This window comes from Magallana gigas, chromosome 10 (genome assembly GCF_963853765.1).
Source record: "Magallana gigas chromosome 10, xbMagGiga1.1, whole genome shotgun sequence".
Taxonomy (NCBI): Eukaryota; Metazoa; Mollusca; class Bivalvia; order Ostreida; family Ostreidae; genus Magallana; species Magallana gigas.
The window spans coordinates 7,367,079-7,381,578 of record NC_088862.1 but is presented as its reverse complement, the minus strand read 5'-3'; the positions used below and the strand labels follow the sequence as shown (position 1 = coordinate 7,381,578).

Here is a 14,500-nt window from a genome sequence, read left to right as displayed (position 1 = left end):
GTCCAAGATTAATCAAACCTCAAAAATCCAACACAAAAAAATAGATTTCTGGATTCCTTCAGGGATGTTTCTTCATTCTCTAGTTTCCAAATTTAGTTGTTGAGAGTAAATGAAGTGCCAGGATCAAATGACCGTCTAGCTGACACAGTATTCATCCCCGTAGACTGGCGAGTGGAAACACAGAATCCGTCAACATTGGAGAGCACCACTCGCCGGGTGTCATGCAATCGCATAATACATCAATGGCTGAGAGTTAATTAGCCCAGGCCTTGATTTGTGGGGGTTGCTCAATCTGATCAGACAGACACTGTAATATGGATGACTGTTCATGAAATCGTAATGCTGCTCAGTGCCTGTGTTAATTGTTACGCTGCTTGGTGCCAAAGTATATATTCTAAAATTTGCAGCGCTTATAAGGTTTTGTGGCATGGAATCTGCTGAATCATAAGATAGTTGTTTCAGTAATGATTCAAATATTTTTCCTGGTTTTTCTGTTGATCTCTACAAAGTGTTACGTGTACCAACCTTCCTATACCCTTAAATAGGTTTCACTTATCTCTTTCCATTGTATTTTATGAAATGGAATGATAAGGTCAATTTGCTAATTATGATTCTACCATGATATTGCACTTCGTGATGTACATGTAGTATGAATTATTTGGGCTATATCATCTCACACTGATTGGTTTCAAAATATGACTTATACATCCCTGGCTACAAAACAAAATACATGCTACCCTTGGTTACAAAATATATCTTATCCCTGGTTACAAAATGCATCCTATTCCTGGTTACAAAATGCATTCTATCCCTGGTTACAAAATACATCCTATCCCTGGCTACAAAATACATCTTTTCCCATTACTGTTGATTTTGATAATGACCAAACAAAAATCATACAAAAATTATCAGTGCACATCAAATTTGCAATAAACTTGCTACAGTGCAAGAAGCAGTTGCATGCACTATAATACATGTATAAGATAAATAATAGTAGATAGTCTTCTGTGATCTTATGTTTATATAATTATATTCCTAAACAGGGTCAGTATAATAAAGTAAGGCCATTTGTAAATATATCCTATTTACAACATGATAAAACTATAGTTTTGATAATCAAAATACTGTATTTGTACCTGTGCCTAAGATCATGCAATATACGCTATTGGTACATGATTTCAGAATTAAATCTAAATGTAGATAAATGTCAACAAATATAAAAAGCTACTATCTTTTAAACCTTTGTATATTTTCTTTATCATTTTGCATTGACTTGGGTCCTTTTCTGTAGTAAGTAGTTAAATTAACTCTGGTATTTTTTCACATCTGCAGGCCGCTCAGGAAATAGTGTATACATTACAGAAGTCCAGCATGAACGTCCACCAGTTCAACCTGTCTAGGAACAGCCTACAGCAGACACTGCAGATACATATCCAGATGTCTCCAGCAGCCAATGAGGGCAGGCTGTTTCCAACAACTCTCCTGATTGGGTAAGATACATGTACCAATCAAGATTTTTGATTGGTCAAGAAATTTTAGAGCACATAACCATTACCAACTAGACACTATGCAAACATATGGCAAAAGATTTTATTGGATTTAACTGAAAAATTAAAATGCAATTGAGAAAAAGTTAATTGGTGAAGTGAATCTGAAGAGCAAAAAGCATGAAATTAAATGCCTGTTTAGAATATTGTATCTCGGGTGTTCATTACTAAACGACCTTCTCATCAATGCAAATAGCAGGTGTTTTTTATTTAACAAGTTTCCAATCAATATTGAGTGCATGCATATTAAAATTCATCAATTTTTTCTCGCCCTAATGTGCCAAATGTTTACATAATTCGTATCAACTTTGACAAAAATCTGATTAGATACCAAAATCATAAAAAATGCACGTTATCCATCCCACCAATATAGAATTTCATTTCTACGTCATCTCAACGCATATAATCAATGAGTTGAGGAGATAATTATCAGGGTTTTTCCTCAAATAGATAGTCAAAAATAGAAGTAAATGAATTTATAGGAAATACAACCACTTTTATGACGTCAGACAATTTACTTATTAAACCATCCAACCAGCACCTATATTTTCTAGTTGCAGAGGGGAGGAAAAAATTGAAACCGTAGTCTTGTCCTGGGGGTATTGGATCATTTAGCGGTGAAATTAACAACACTGCATCATAGCGGTGAAATTAACGATGTAATTTACCGCTCGTGTAGCTCAAGGAACCAGTCTTTCTTCATTTGGGACCATCTTTCAAACAATCCTGCCCTCGTTCATTCTTGTTCCTCAGCCGCAAGCTTTATCAATCTGTGTTCATTTCATGCCAACTTCACACTTGTCTTCCAGGCCGCTTCTCTTCTGCCAATTTGTACACGTTCGCAGCCCCATACTCTTTTATAAATGAGTTCCTAATTGAAACATGGTACGTCTCTGTAATTTCGTCTTACAATTTCAGCTGTTGTCATGAATAATTAAAGCCTCTCCATCAGTAGGTTTCGGTTTTATCGTTGAGCTAGGTATAAAGTGCGTCCAAAGTTTACACTCTTCCAGCATTAAAAAAACGAGACATTTTCTTTTCTCCAAAGTTTGTGCAATCATTCATAAACAGTGCTTGAGCAAGCGCCATTCTGTAATACTTTTTATGTATCTTTGCCATGCATCTGTGGTAATTTTTGCCTTAAAGTTTTCTAATGATAATTTGGATTACAAAGTTCAAGGAGGCTTGGTGGACAACTCATGAACCATCAGATCTACCTGAATTTTTTAGAAATGATGTCTTAAGCTATATACTTTAGTTTTATAAAGATATTTCCAAATACGTAAGCTTTAAATTGAGTACTTTCCTATATCTTTATATGGAGCTCCTCTTTAAAAGGAGATAAATTTAATGCGAAAATCCCCACGACCATCCAGCCCTCAGGTCCATATTCCGTATATCCACACGACATGACAAGGGAGCCGTTTACTCCAATGTGGTGGAATGATACATATATGATCCTTTGACTCAATGCTGTGTGATGATCCATGAGTTTTTGACTACAATGTTGTGTGGTGGACGGGCCCGAAATTTTGGCTCAAACCTCTGAATTATCAGGTGAGCAAAGTTTTTGGGTGGTCTGCAGGCAACGCAAACATCGGCAAGAAGCATCAGCTTAAATTCTGAACACCTTGGAATGAACCTTTTGTGCAAGAATGGAATGAACATCGACAAGACTTTTGAACGCCTTAGAATGAACTTCAACAGGAGTAGAATTAACATCGACAAGACTTCTGAAATGTAAACATTCGAAAGAATATTTTGAATTTTGTTAATATGAATTTGTTTAACTTTAAATATCAAGCATCTACATGTATCATGTACTTCTCTCTCTCTCTCTCTCTCTCTCTCTCTCTCTCTCTCTCTCTCTCTCTCTCTCTCTCTCTCTCTCTCTCTCTCTCTCTCTCTCTCTCAGTGTTCGCGAAGTCTACTTCCACAAAAAAAAAATTGTACAATTAAAAAATAGTGTTTTAAAAATCAATGACTGAGGATTTGTAATTTGTCAGTTGGCCGTTTGATGTACATCCACGATCGTCTAAGAAAACGATCTCTTCATTTCAGCTGTCTTTGTGTTAATTAAGATATTTCTTCTTTAAACAACATTTTAAAAAAACTTGATGACGTGAAGTACGAGGCAAACTTTAGAGAATGCCATCAGTGACTTTTTGGAAGCTGTTGATGGGAAGGCAAACTAATGGGAAGAGATATTAGTTACAAATGCCAGAGGAAAAATCTATTATTAATGCTCTGCTCACATGAAACAGTCAGACGAAATAAACTTTTGTAAATTATAGGGGTGTGTTCTTGGTCAATGATTGCTCAGTGCAGGCAGACCCCGATGTAATTGCTGTTCTTAACGTTGCTCTGTGCTATTTCTGTCCTATGCCAAAGATGCCGAGAGAAAAAGTACATGGTTGGTTTTTCTTCTTTCTATTTCTGTCGATTACTGACTGTCGATATGAATGGTTGTCTACGAGTCTTCAGATGAAATGTATTCATATTGACTTTTTCCCTCTAAGAGACAGAAGACATTATATTGAAGATGTTGAGATGAGTTTGCATTAACAAATACTGCCTATGCTACGTTATTATAAAGCAGTTACTATGTTGTAGTATTCGGGCCTTACCGTTTAGAATGTCAATTTGACTTTGTTTTTTACAAAAGATATGAAGTATTATTCGTCTATCTTGAAATGGAGGAATTGAGTTTGGACCAATGTTGTCGTTGCTACATGTACATGTATCTTACCGCTTGGAGGAAATTACTACGTCACAGTGGCGATTTTGTCAGCTCTGAAATCTAGTTGTATGTAATTGAGGGTTTCGTCCTTCGTGGTCAACAATTTCTGTCACTAGCCTGGTACGCCTGTTATTTTGACTCATACCTTATATATTTGTACAGGTGAGCAAAGTTTCAGGTGTGTTAGTCTGTGACCATACAGCGCTGGAACCTTTCAAAAAGTTCAAAGGTCAACAACTTGTGTAAGAAGGACTTTGTTCCTCTTTCTGCTATGGTTATTTTTCAATTTTAATGAATGAGAAAAGACACGTTTTGTCTGTAACGCAATTTAAATTAAAGTGGTTGCTAAGCTTTTTAACATGGTTTTGCCACACTTGAGATCAGACAGAGAGAATAACACGTAGCACGGATATTACGGATGTCGTTATGGCTTGTTTATAACAGTTTTCTTTGGAAAATCGAAACAGACATGAGGAAACTCAAGTATTCAACCCATGTTATAAACAGGCACGAACAAATGCACTAAATGGTTAACCCACATTCCAGTTTGATACCAAGATTAGTTTAAATTTTCATTGATATAAAGAAACATCCACGGAGGGATTTACATGTTTAGCAGGTTGGATGGTCATCAAATTGCCCATCAGATCAACCATAAGATTTTAGAAATGATTTTTAAGCCATAAACTATTATTTATGGATGAAAAACCCAAATATTTTAGTTATAAAATTTAAATTTTCCTATATATCACTATACAGAGCTCATTGTCTCAAAGAGATAAATATAGTCCTAAAGTGGCCACGACATTCCAGCCGTCTTAAGATTGCACAGTTTGCGTATTATTAATACAGAAGAGACTGACTTTCATTGATGGTTTTCATGCAGATACAAGAAACATCCCACGCCACAGAGATACCTTCTGAAGCAGGAGAGTCCAGCCGCCCAAACAGACATCCGGGTATTCTTGCCTTCCGGGTTCTTCAATGGTAAGACATAATTATGTCAAACGCAATACTGAAATGTTTGGAAACTGCTGAAAATTTATCTGTTTAAAACAAGTAATATGTCACACATGACTCGTGGGCTAATTGATGTATTTATTTAAACAAAAAAATAACCGTCTACGAACTTTCATAACATTTATATCTACTTAATTCGTGACCAATAGTCAAAATAAAACCCTCTTTCTTGTATGAAAGAAAAGGTAAACGTTTTTAAACATTAAAATTTAGAAGGCTTGTAACTTTCAAGAGAACTAACATGAATGCTGCTTTTGTTTTTAGATTCATGCAGATCCCTGCACGCTAGAGTTTTGTCATCACGTGACTCTAACAGCATGACGTCATACTTGACCGTGTGTGTGAATGAACACTTAGTGTAGCCAGTCATATTTTGAATGCATAGTCAAAAATAATCAAAAGTGAGTAGGAAAAAACACATGAACATTATTCTGATTCCTACCTACGCTGGAGAGATTTGGCGTCAGTTTGACGTTGCAGGTATGATCAGGTTTTCCCAATAATCTAACCAAGGAGGTCTTTTTCCGTTTCGAAGTAAGTGACACACAACTAAAGAACATGCACGTACGCATAACATTTTACTTAACGTCTAGTACCTTTATGTACGCGTGCATTTGTAATAGTTCTATATTTTCTATATTTCATTTCTTACCAACGATGATAGTCATTCAAATCCAAAAACCAATGGTAAAAAGTTTGATCTGTTTTTCTTTTTGCAGTAAAGTTCATATCGTGTTTGGCCTTCATTGCCATTCAAGTAATCAAATTGGTAATATAATACCTAGATAGGAGCAAACAAAGTTTATATGATATCTGACAATATTGAAGCAAGCGAGGTTTATATATTTAAAACTTTTCATTCTGGTTGCTCACCGTAGGGGGCAGTAAGACGTGCATCTATAAGTAAGAAAGTAAAGCAAATGTGTAATAACTGGCATATACGTCAGATTATTTTATCAAATATGAGACAAAGAGAGACAAACAGTTTTAAGGTAAGAACAACCATCTACTTAATGTATTATGCATCTTGACGTGTATACGATATCTACTTGATTTTATTAAAACGAATAAAACAATCATTTGCCAATATACCGTGTTGTGTGTTTTGTTTTAAAGGTCAAATATTCCTTGTGTGTTTCAACATATCCAGAGACCACATACAGTTGTGCGCATGCCTAGGATATATGCATATTAACATACTAGTCTAGCCATAGTATTACATATAAGTGGCCGTTCCTCTCTGTGTGTTGACATACATGTATTTATGTTGGACATGCATACTTTAGGTATGATTTGCCCATAAACGCACAAATTTTATTTTTAGTTTCAAAGGACTTTAGTACAAAGATGACTTTGTAACTATCACTAGGTACATAGTGGCTATTGAGCGAGAGGAGATTTAAATAGGTTGGGTGGTCAACAAATTAACAGCAAACTTGCCTAATATTTTAAGATATGAATTTTTAAGCTTTAAACTATTATATAGTAAAGAAAAAATCCATATATTTCACCTTTGAGTTTTGATTATTTTCCTATATATCTATATTGAACTCTTCTTTTGATGGAGATCAATACAGTCTAACAATGGCCACGACCATCGAGCCCTCTTAATTTATTCGTATAAATGTGAGCTATCAACTGTTCATGCATATCAGGAGGGAAAAACGTCAAAGGACAGTCAATGATCAGAAATTTGATTTCGCGGTGTAGTGTGTGTTCAATACCCGAGCACTGGTCAAATAGCCGAAAAATGGTACTTGATGGGGCTTGGTCATGCAGGATTTGAGCTGAAAATTTTCCAATTTCGTTTTAATGTATTTCTAAAGCAAAATTAGGTCAGTTTTCACGCTTTAAGCGAGACTCTTACTTTTGTAAACGAGGAAAGTGCATGTTTTTGTTAACATGCATGTATAGGTGTTGCTGGCTAGGAAATATTATATTCTATACAAAATGAGACGTTCATAATTAATATTCAAAGTTATGTTCATAATTAATATTCAATTTTTAAAAAATCTGATTTTATAGAAACTTGCCAACCAAGTAAACAAAAAGCATCGGTCGTTAATATTAAAAATGTTAATAATGTAATGGAAAAAATGTACTGCTCAAATGATGACCATTCCCCTTTAATCTATAGATAAATAATGCCTACGAAGGGTGGATAGGGGGTACAAGTTTTTCATGTCGGGACACAATGGTACATTATTTATTTTTATTTTAATTGCAGGAAGATTTTTTATATAAGTTTTAAGTTTACACCCTGTTTGAAATCAAAATGAGTTAGGCATTGGTGAAAATATGTGTTCGAAAGAATTACTAAAGGAATTCTACCATTTGATTCTTCCCATACACTATGTATTGAGAGTTATTTCTCTTGTCTTTGCACAAAACGCATTCAGTTTTCAGGAATTTTCGACAAGAAGCAATTAAGTGTAAAATGTTAATGTTCTGATTAAAATAATACAACAACATAGGTTTCAAACTATACGTGAAGGCATTTTTGGGGGTGGTAATAAAGACTTCTATCCATTTGATTAACATGCACTTTTGACAAGGATAAATAAGATCTACGATGGAATTAAGTTCCCGGGTTTCTAGTAAGGTACCCTCCGGAATTTTAACGCTTAAAAATACCAATATGTGGTTGTGCAATCTAATCAAAATTGGTTTTTGCAGAATCGGTTCTCTACGAACGATACGATAAACAAGATCATTATTAAAAAGATTTTGTGTTTGTGGAAAATGTATTTCGCTCTCTCCATGTTCTTTAACCGAGAATGACAAAATATTACTATAGACATGTATTGATTAAAAGAAATATAACATCCCTTTTTGCAGAGTAAGAATATAAAACACTTTTCACATCATTTGCTAAAACAGGATCAGTTCCCATGAGCTATAATATGAGACGCATTCTAAAAAGAGTAAACGTAGTACTGTATGAAGAACAACTGCTTTGAATCTTTAAAATTTGCGTTTTGTCTCCCTTGAAAAATGTGTATGAAGAGCACATATATTATCTATAGACCGGAATTCCATTTTTAGTTAAAGAAATGCAATGTTTAACGTTGAAATATACAATAACTCAGTTTTAATTCGTAAAGAACCCCCCCCCCCCAAAAAAAAAAAAAAAAAAGAAAAGAAAAGAAGAACCAAAACAAACAAACACAAAAACATCATTCAACAGCAGTGTTTAAGTAAGTACATGTAATCATACTTGCTTGTTGCCATTTTTAGAAACATTCTGATAGAACATGCATTTCAAAAAATATTAACTTATTTCAGTCCGAATAATGCAATATTTTTCTTTGATAATTTTTAATGTCTGCGCTTAGAAAAACAAGTCCAAATGTCCCAGTTACTAGTCATACTTAAATTAAGAGTTAATTATTTAAATGTTATAATGTCAAAGAATAGAAATGTAGCTGTATATCTCATTATATGCTCATGTCAGTGGTATTTTAAGTGTGCTCGTTTTTATATGTAGCTTTGTTTTTTTGCTCCATGTTTCACACCGTCATAAATTCGTCCAATCGTTTTTAGCTTAAATTTAGATAAATTCGTTTAGAATTAAAATTAACATGTTATTTTCTAAATATAAACGATAAGGCACATATATATCTACAATATTCCTACATGTATGTTCTAGACAAAATGTCAATACTTGATATGATCCCTCACCTGCAGCGTTGTTGACTGAAATATTCTCGAGGAGACGCTTAACAACTGTACACACACCTGCCAGGGCTGAGTTTTACAAAAAAATTTACGACTTGCGACCAAATTAATGGATGCTTACTAGTATTAATTACAAACTAATCAATCTTTGAATTTAATGGCTGTAAAATAAAATTATAGAAATCAGAATAAAGGTTTTATAAAGTTTTTGTTCGACAAAAATCATTCCAAGAGACTGAAAATATTTCCGACTTTGTCGCAATTAAGTTCTTTTAAATTTGCTAAACGCAGTCCTGGCCCCTCAACTTTTTTTTAAAGGCAAAATCTACCTTTTCTCATACACTTTCTGTCATACTAAACATGGAGTTTTAAATGTTCTTGATGACGAGAATGAGATTTATTGAAATTCCACGTAACCTTTTAGGCAGACAATAAATCCAATTTTTAAATGAACATTTTGAATATAATTGGATAATAAAACTACATTATATACTTTATTAATTTCGTTTCGTCTCGATTATTAAAGCCGACATTCTGATAAACTTGTTAATGAAGATATGATTCATACTGTCCTTTTCGATATATTTTATTTTATCAAATAAAATACAAAAAATGGCTATTTTATTTGATAAAATGAAATTTATCGATATCGGAAAGGACAATACTCTTAAAGAGGTTAAGACTTAGCAAGGAGAAAAGATTAAAATACATGTACATTATGTATCTTAATATCATAATATGTCTTACTGTAAAGTGAATAACTGACATATTTTAAAAATTGTGAAATTGAAATCAAAAGACGATTTCATCCATATTATTTTCTGCTCTGCAGGGCATTCTGAAATTGTGTGAGATACAGTTATATGTATATTTTAGAAAAAATCATTTTTGAAAATCATTATTTAAGAAATGAACTCAATGTCTACCCAAGTTATACTCGTATAACCTGGGTTGGGGCAATTTACGCTTTATAATCCGCGAAGCGGATTATAAAAAAGCGTAAATTGCTCCAACCCAGGTTATACGAGTATAACTTGGGTAAATATTGAGTTCATTCCTTATAATTTAATTTTCTGGAATTTGCTGTACAAATTGAGTCCGTTTTACTTTTAAAAATGATATAAATCTGTTCAAAATTCAAACGTAACGTCAAGTGAATTAGTACGTTGGTGCATTGTGACGTGTCTTGTGACGTGCAAACCAGGTTATACAAATTTAACTAAATTTTTCTATCCAATCAAATGCCGCGTTACAACCATAATTAAATTATTAATAGAGTAAACATTGATGTGAGTATTTAGTCAAATGTTGAAAGCAAGAATCATTCGGAGATCAAAACTACAAACTCGTCAAACACTATAATTGTAACTAAATAAACTCATGAATTATCCTTATAAAAAAATCTAATTATGTGAATTTGCAGCTATCCGGAACCACGATATATACTGTACACAACGAAGATGGAAAAATTCCAAATTCGGTACCAGAATACGTATATATACTATGAATTTGAAGTGGTGGAAAAATGTCCCTGTACCAGTTATCTTTCATTTTCAGTATCGGGGGAATATTACCTCGGGTTTGTGGACGCTAAATACAACGCCGGAAGACCTCGTCCGGGCGAGGTACAACACAGGAACTACACCCTCACCGTCTGGCAGACACAGTGCCTCTACTGGCGGGAAAAGGAGAACCGATGGTCACGTGACGGTTGCTGGGCAACAGACATGTCAACCTATGCTTTGACTCAGTGCAGGTTGTTATAATTTTATTCAATGTTTTACACGTAGGCGTGCTCTAGTGGATTTTCGTGATACTAGCTAGTATATTGTAATTTGCTACAAAGTCTTTAAAATGAAAAGTACAAACACACTTTTATTTACTTTTGCATTGATATGTGTTTTATTTTCCAATCTACATTAGTTCTTAAATTGCAAAAAAATGAAAATTTTATTAAAGATCTTGTTTAGAATCCTTAAGATTTTGTTGAAGATGTGCAAGGTTGGTGCACAAGCCACGCCCTGTATTGTACAAGACTGTATGGGGCATTCTATATTTTGATAAACAACTGTACATTTTTTGCAGTGGCACTATATTTTTTCATAAAACCACATGACATTCCAACTGAAAACAGTTTAATCGAAGCTTTATGTTATTTTGACAAATGTAATGAATAGCTGCATATCTATAAAACCACAAGAAATTCCAATCGAAAATAATATAATACTTTCTTCACAGCGCTGTGTAATTTTGACATACAGATAAAACCACAAGAAATTCCAATCGCAAATTATAGTTTTAATCACAGCGTTGTGTACATGTAATTTTGACAGATGTAATGAATACAATGTAGTTGTATATTTATAAAACCACAAGAAATTCCAATCGAAAACGGTGTAATCAAAACTTTATGTAATTTTGAATATGTAATGAATAGTTTTATATTTATAAAACCACAAGACATTCCAATCGAAAACAGTGTAATCACAACGTTATGCAATTTTGACAGATGTAACCACTTGTCCACGTTTGGGGCGTTCTCCGTGGAGGTGTTTCCGGTCCTGTCCTTGATCCCCGTGGACACCTTCTTTGAGTAAGTATAAAAATAAAAGCTTACATGACTGAAGTCCATGTAACTAAAAAGTACCTGTAGAGAGATTACATGTTGTTCAAAGCCAAACACTAGCATTTAGGCCATAAAACTTAGATGAGCTCACTTTTGTTCACAAAAAATATGGAAAGTATTGTGGAAGTGAGATCAAACATCAGCTTGTTTAAGTTTTAAGCCCCCAGGGCCAATTATACACATGAAGTTATTATACACATCATACAGTGTTTATTGAAAAGGACCACCTTTCATTCATTATTAGCATCAACAAAAAGTTTATATTTCTATCAAACATGTCAACTAATCGTAAATCAGAGCTTTTATTATCCGGGACCAGGTCTGTGAATCAATATACCTTTTTATTAGCGATAAATCCTTCGAGTAATTATAGATGAACACCCTTCATTAAATATAACGCCAGCAAAAGTTCATTTAGTTACTGTATACAGGAAAATATTCACCCCCGTTTTATTTTCGTGCCTTTTGCCCTCGTTGTGAGCGGGCGAATTTCAATGTCTCAAATTATCTCAGTCTCTTAAAACACAACTGTGTCTGGGCGAATTCAAGACGGGGCGAAACTGTTTGCAAGTGTAGATGGGCGAAAATTACTCTGTATACAGTATTATTTATACATTTATTAAATAATGGTTCATTTTGTACATGTCAATCAATGGTTTGTTTTAGCGCCAACGAGAACCCCGTCTGTGTGACGCTGACTGTGATGGCGCTGCTAGTATACGTCACTCTGATGGTCCTCTGTCATAGGGCGGACCGTCACGACGCCAGGAAGGGGGGAATACTCTACCTCAGGGACAACGCCCTCACCGACAAGCAGAAGTTCGAGGTCATCGTGGAAACGGGGTTCAGAAGGGGGGCTGGAACAACTGCTAAGGTGGGAGGAGCTAGAACAGTAGAACGATAATTAAAAAGAAAAAAATCAAGATATTAAGACTGAGTTTTTTCTATGCATGTTAATTTCGCCCTTGTATGCTTGCAAACCGACTGTTTCGGTAAAAATACAAAATCTGTTGCCATATTGTAAATTGTTTATTTGCACCTACATGTACCAAAGTAATTCATAATTTACAATACGACTCCATTATGACACAATGTAAATGTAGAAGTGATTAACTGTAGTCTATATTTTGATTCCTCAAATACTCTTACTACAAAACACATGGGTTTATTTAGATAGGTTTATCATTTTAGTTAACTTAACTTATTTTAGTTATTAAGTTATCTTTTTTTTTGTTCTTGGCTTTTTAATTTTTTTTTGAAACTTTTTTTTGCTCTTTTTTCAGATCAGTATAATTTTGCACGGAGAGGAGGGAATGTCCGGTACAAGAGAACTGATCAGTGATGACGACAGACCGATGTTTGAAAGAAACTCCAGGGACAAGTTCATTCTGACGTAAGTCTCACGATATCCACAATAGCTTGGTATTGACAAACCCTCTTTAACTAAAACTGTTGCTCTGTATACCGCCTTTAAGTGACACTTAATTGCGCAGATGTTGACAATGAATCCCAATAGTAAGAGCCCCCAAAAGTGCTTGCATTTGAATTAAGGTTTGATTGCCCACAAGGATGTATAAATTTTGCATTGATTTAACACAGACAACATGCTTTTCATTTGTTTTTCTTTTGTACAGGCTGCCTGAGAGTATCGGTAAAATTTGGAAGGTTCAGATTTGGCATAACAATGTTGGATCCTCCCCCAGCTGGTACCTGAGCCGGGTCATCGTCAAGGACCTTAACAATGGTCAGTGTAGCAATCATTTATTTTTTTTAAACTTTTTTCTAAAATGTATAAAACTTTTTGGTTGCTCTTTCAACAAATAAAGGATACATAATTTATGCAATACCAAAATTATTCCAAATATACCTCATACCTCTTTATTTACAGAGTTCTCACTGGTTTTTATGCAAATTAAAAAAAAAGATTCAATTGATTTATTTATTAAAATTGATAATGTTATTTTATGTAATCCTATTTTCAAAATCCGCAGGTAGTTAATATAAAATGTTGATGGTAAACAAACTTGTTTGATTGAAACGTGATATATTGAATACCGGTATTCAATTTATGCAAGAAAAGTAATATTATTACTCTCAACCATTTTGCCTATTTGTTTTAAATGAAAGACCGAGTCAAAATAATAACGGTCTATTTTGTTATTTCCCAGAACGTGAGTTCTACTTTATATCAGAGAAATGGCTGGCGGTGGAGGAGGAGGACGGGAAAGTGGAGAGAGAGTTCCTGGCACTGGACGGGAACCTGGGGTTCAAACGAGTAAAGATATTAAATCTATTTCATCATATCTATTTTTGAACATGTATGATTGCTTCAAGGGACATGGTCACGATTTTGGTCAAATTCTATTTTTCTTATTTACAAAGCTTTAAGAATGTATTTCTAATGATCAAATAAAATTTGAGAGTCAGTCGTAGAGTTATAAGCAAGATGCAGGACTCACAATTCTTTGTCATGTAAACAAGGCTCGTGCCTTGTTTTTGTTTACGTATGTTCAATATACCAGTAAAAATCTTTTTCAAGCTAATTTGTCTATGTTCTTATTCATTTGAAGCACAAATAGACAGTTCTTAACGTTATTATCATACACATACATTTTAGTTCTAAAACTGGAATTTTTACCTCAATATTCCAAACGTAAAAAAAGTTTTGTTAACATAGCAAAGTAATGTAAGCTCTGTAACTCCCTTACAACTTAACGAACGACACTCAAATTTTGCATGGTTGTTTATTTACAATGCCTTACTGAAGCATTGTAAACATTAAAATTGTAAAAATAATTTTTGACCAAAATCGTGACCATGTCCCTTTAATAGATCTGCTTGATTGTCAATTTTTTAACATCTGAACGCATTATGTTTCACATGTATAAT

General features: G+C 34.0%; 1 protein-coding gene across 4 annotated transcripts in view; it reads left to right on the top strand.

Annotated features, from left to right (window-relative positions):
* Nucleotides 1–14,500, top strand: part of LOC105329347 (polycystin-1-like protein 1) — a 105,550-nt gene that overhangs the window by 77,984 nt on the left and 13,066 nt on the right. For all 4 annotated transcript variants that reach the window (XM_066073920.1, XM_066073919.1, XM_066073921.1 and 1 more), the window contains 8 exons: nt 1,333–1,490; nt 5,174–5,274; nt 10,543–10,741; nt 11,495–11,578; nt 12,278–12,485; nt 12,895–13,004; nt 13,246–13,355; nt 13,780–13,886. In XM_066073920.1, coding sequence (XP_065929992.1) covers nt 1,333–1,490; nt 5,174–5,274; nt 10,543–10,741; nt 11,495–11,578; nt 12,278–12,485; nt 12,895–13,004; nt 13,246–13,355; nt 13,780–13,886 — 1,077 coding nt within the window. The remainder of the gene's footprint in view (nt 1–1,332; nt 1,491–5,173; nt 5,275–10,542; nt 10,742–11,494; nt 11,579–12,277; nt 12,486–12,894; nt 13,005–13,245; nt 13,356–13,779; nt 13,887–14,500) is intronic.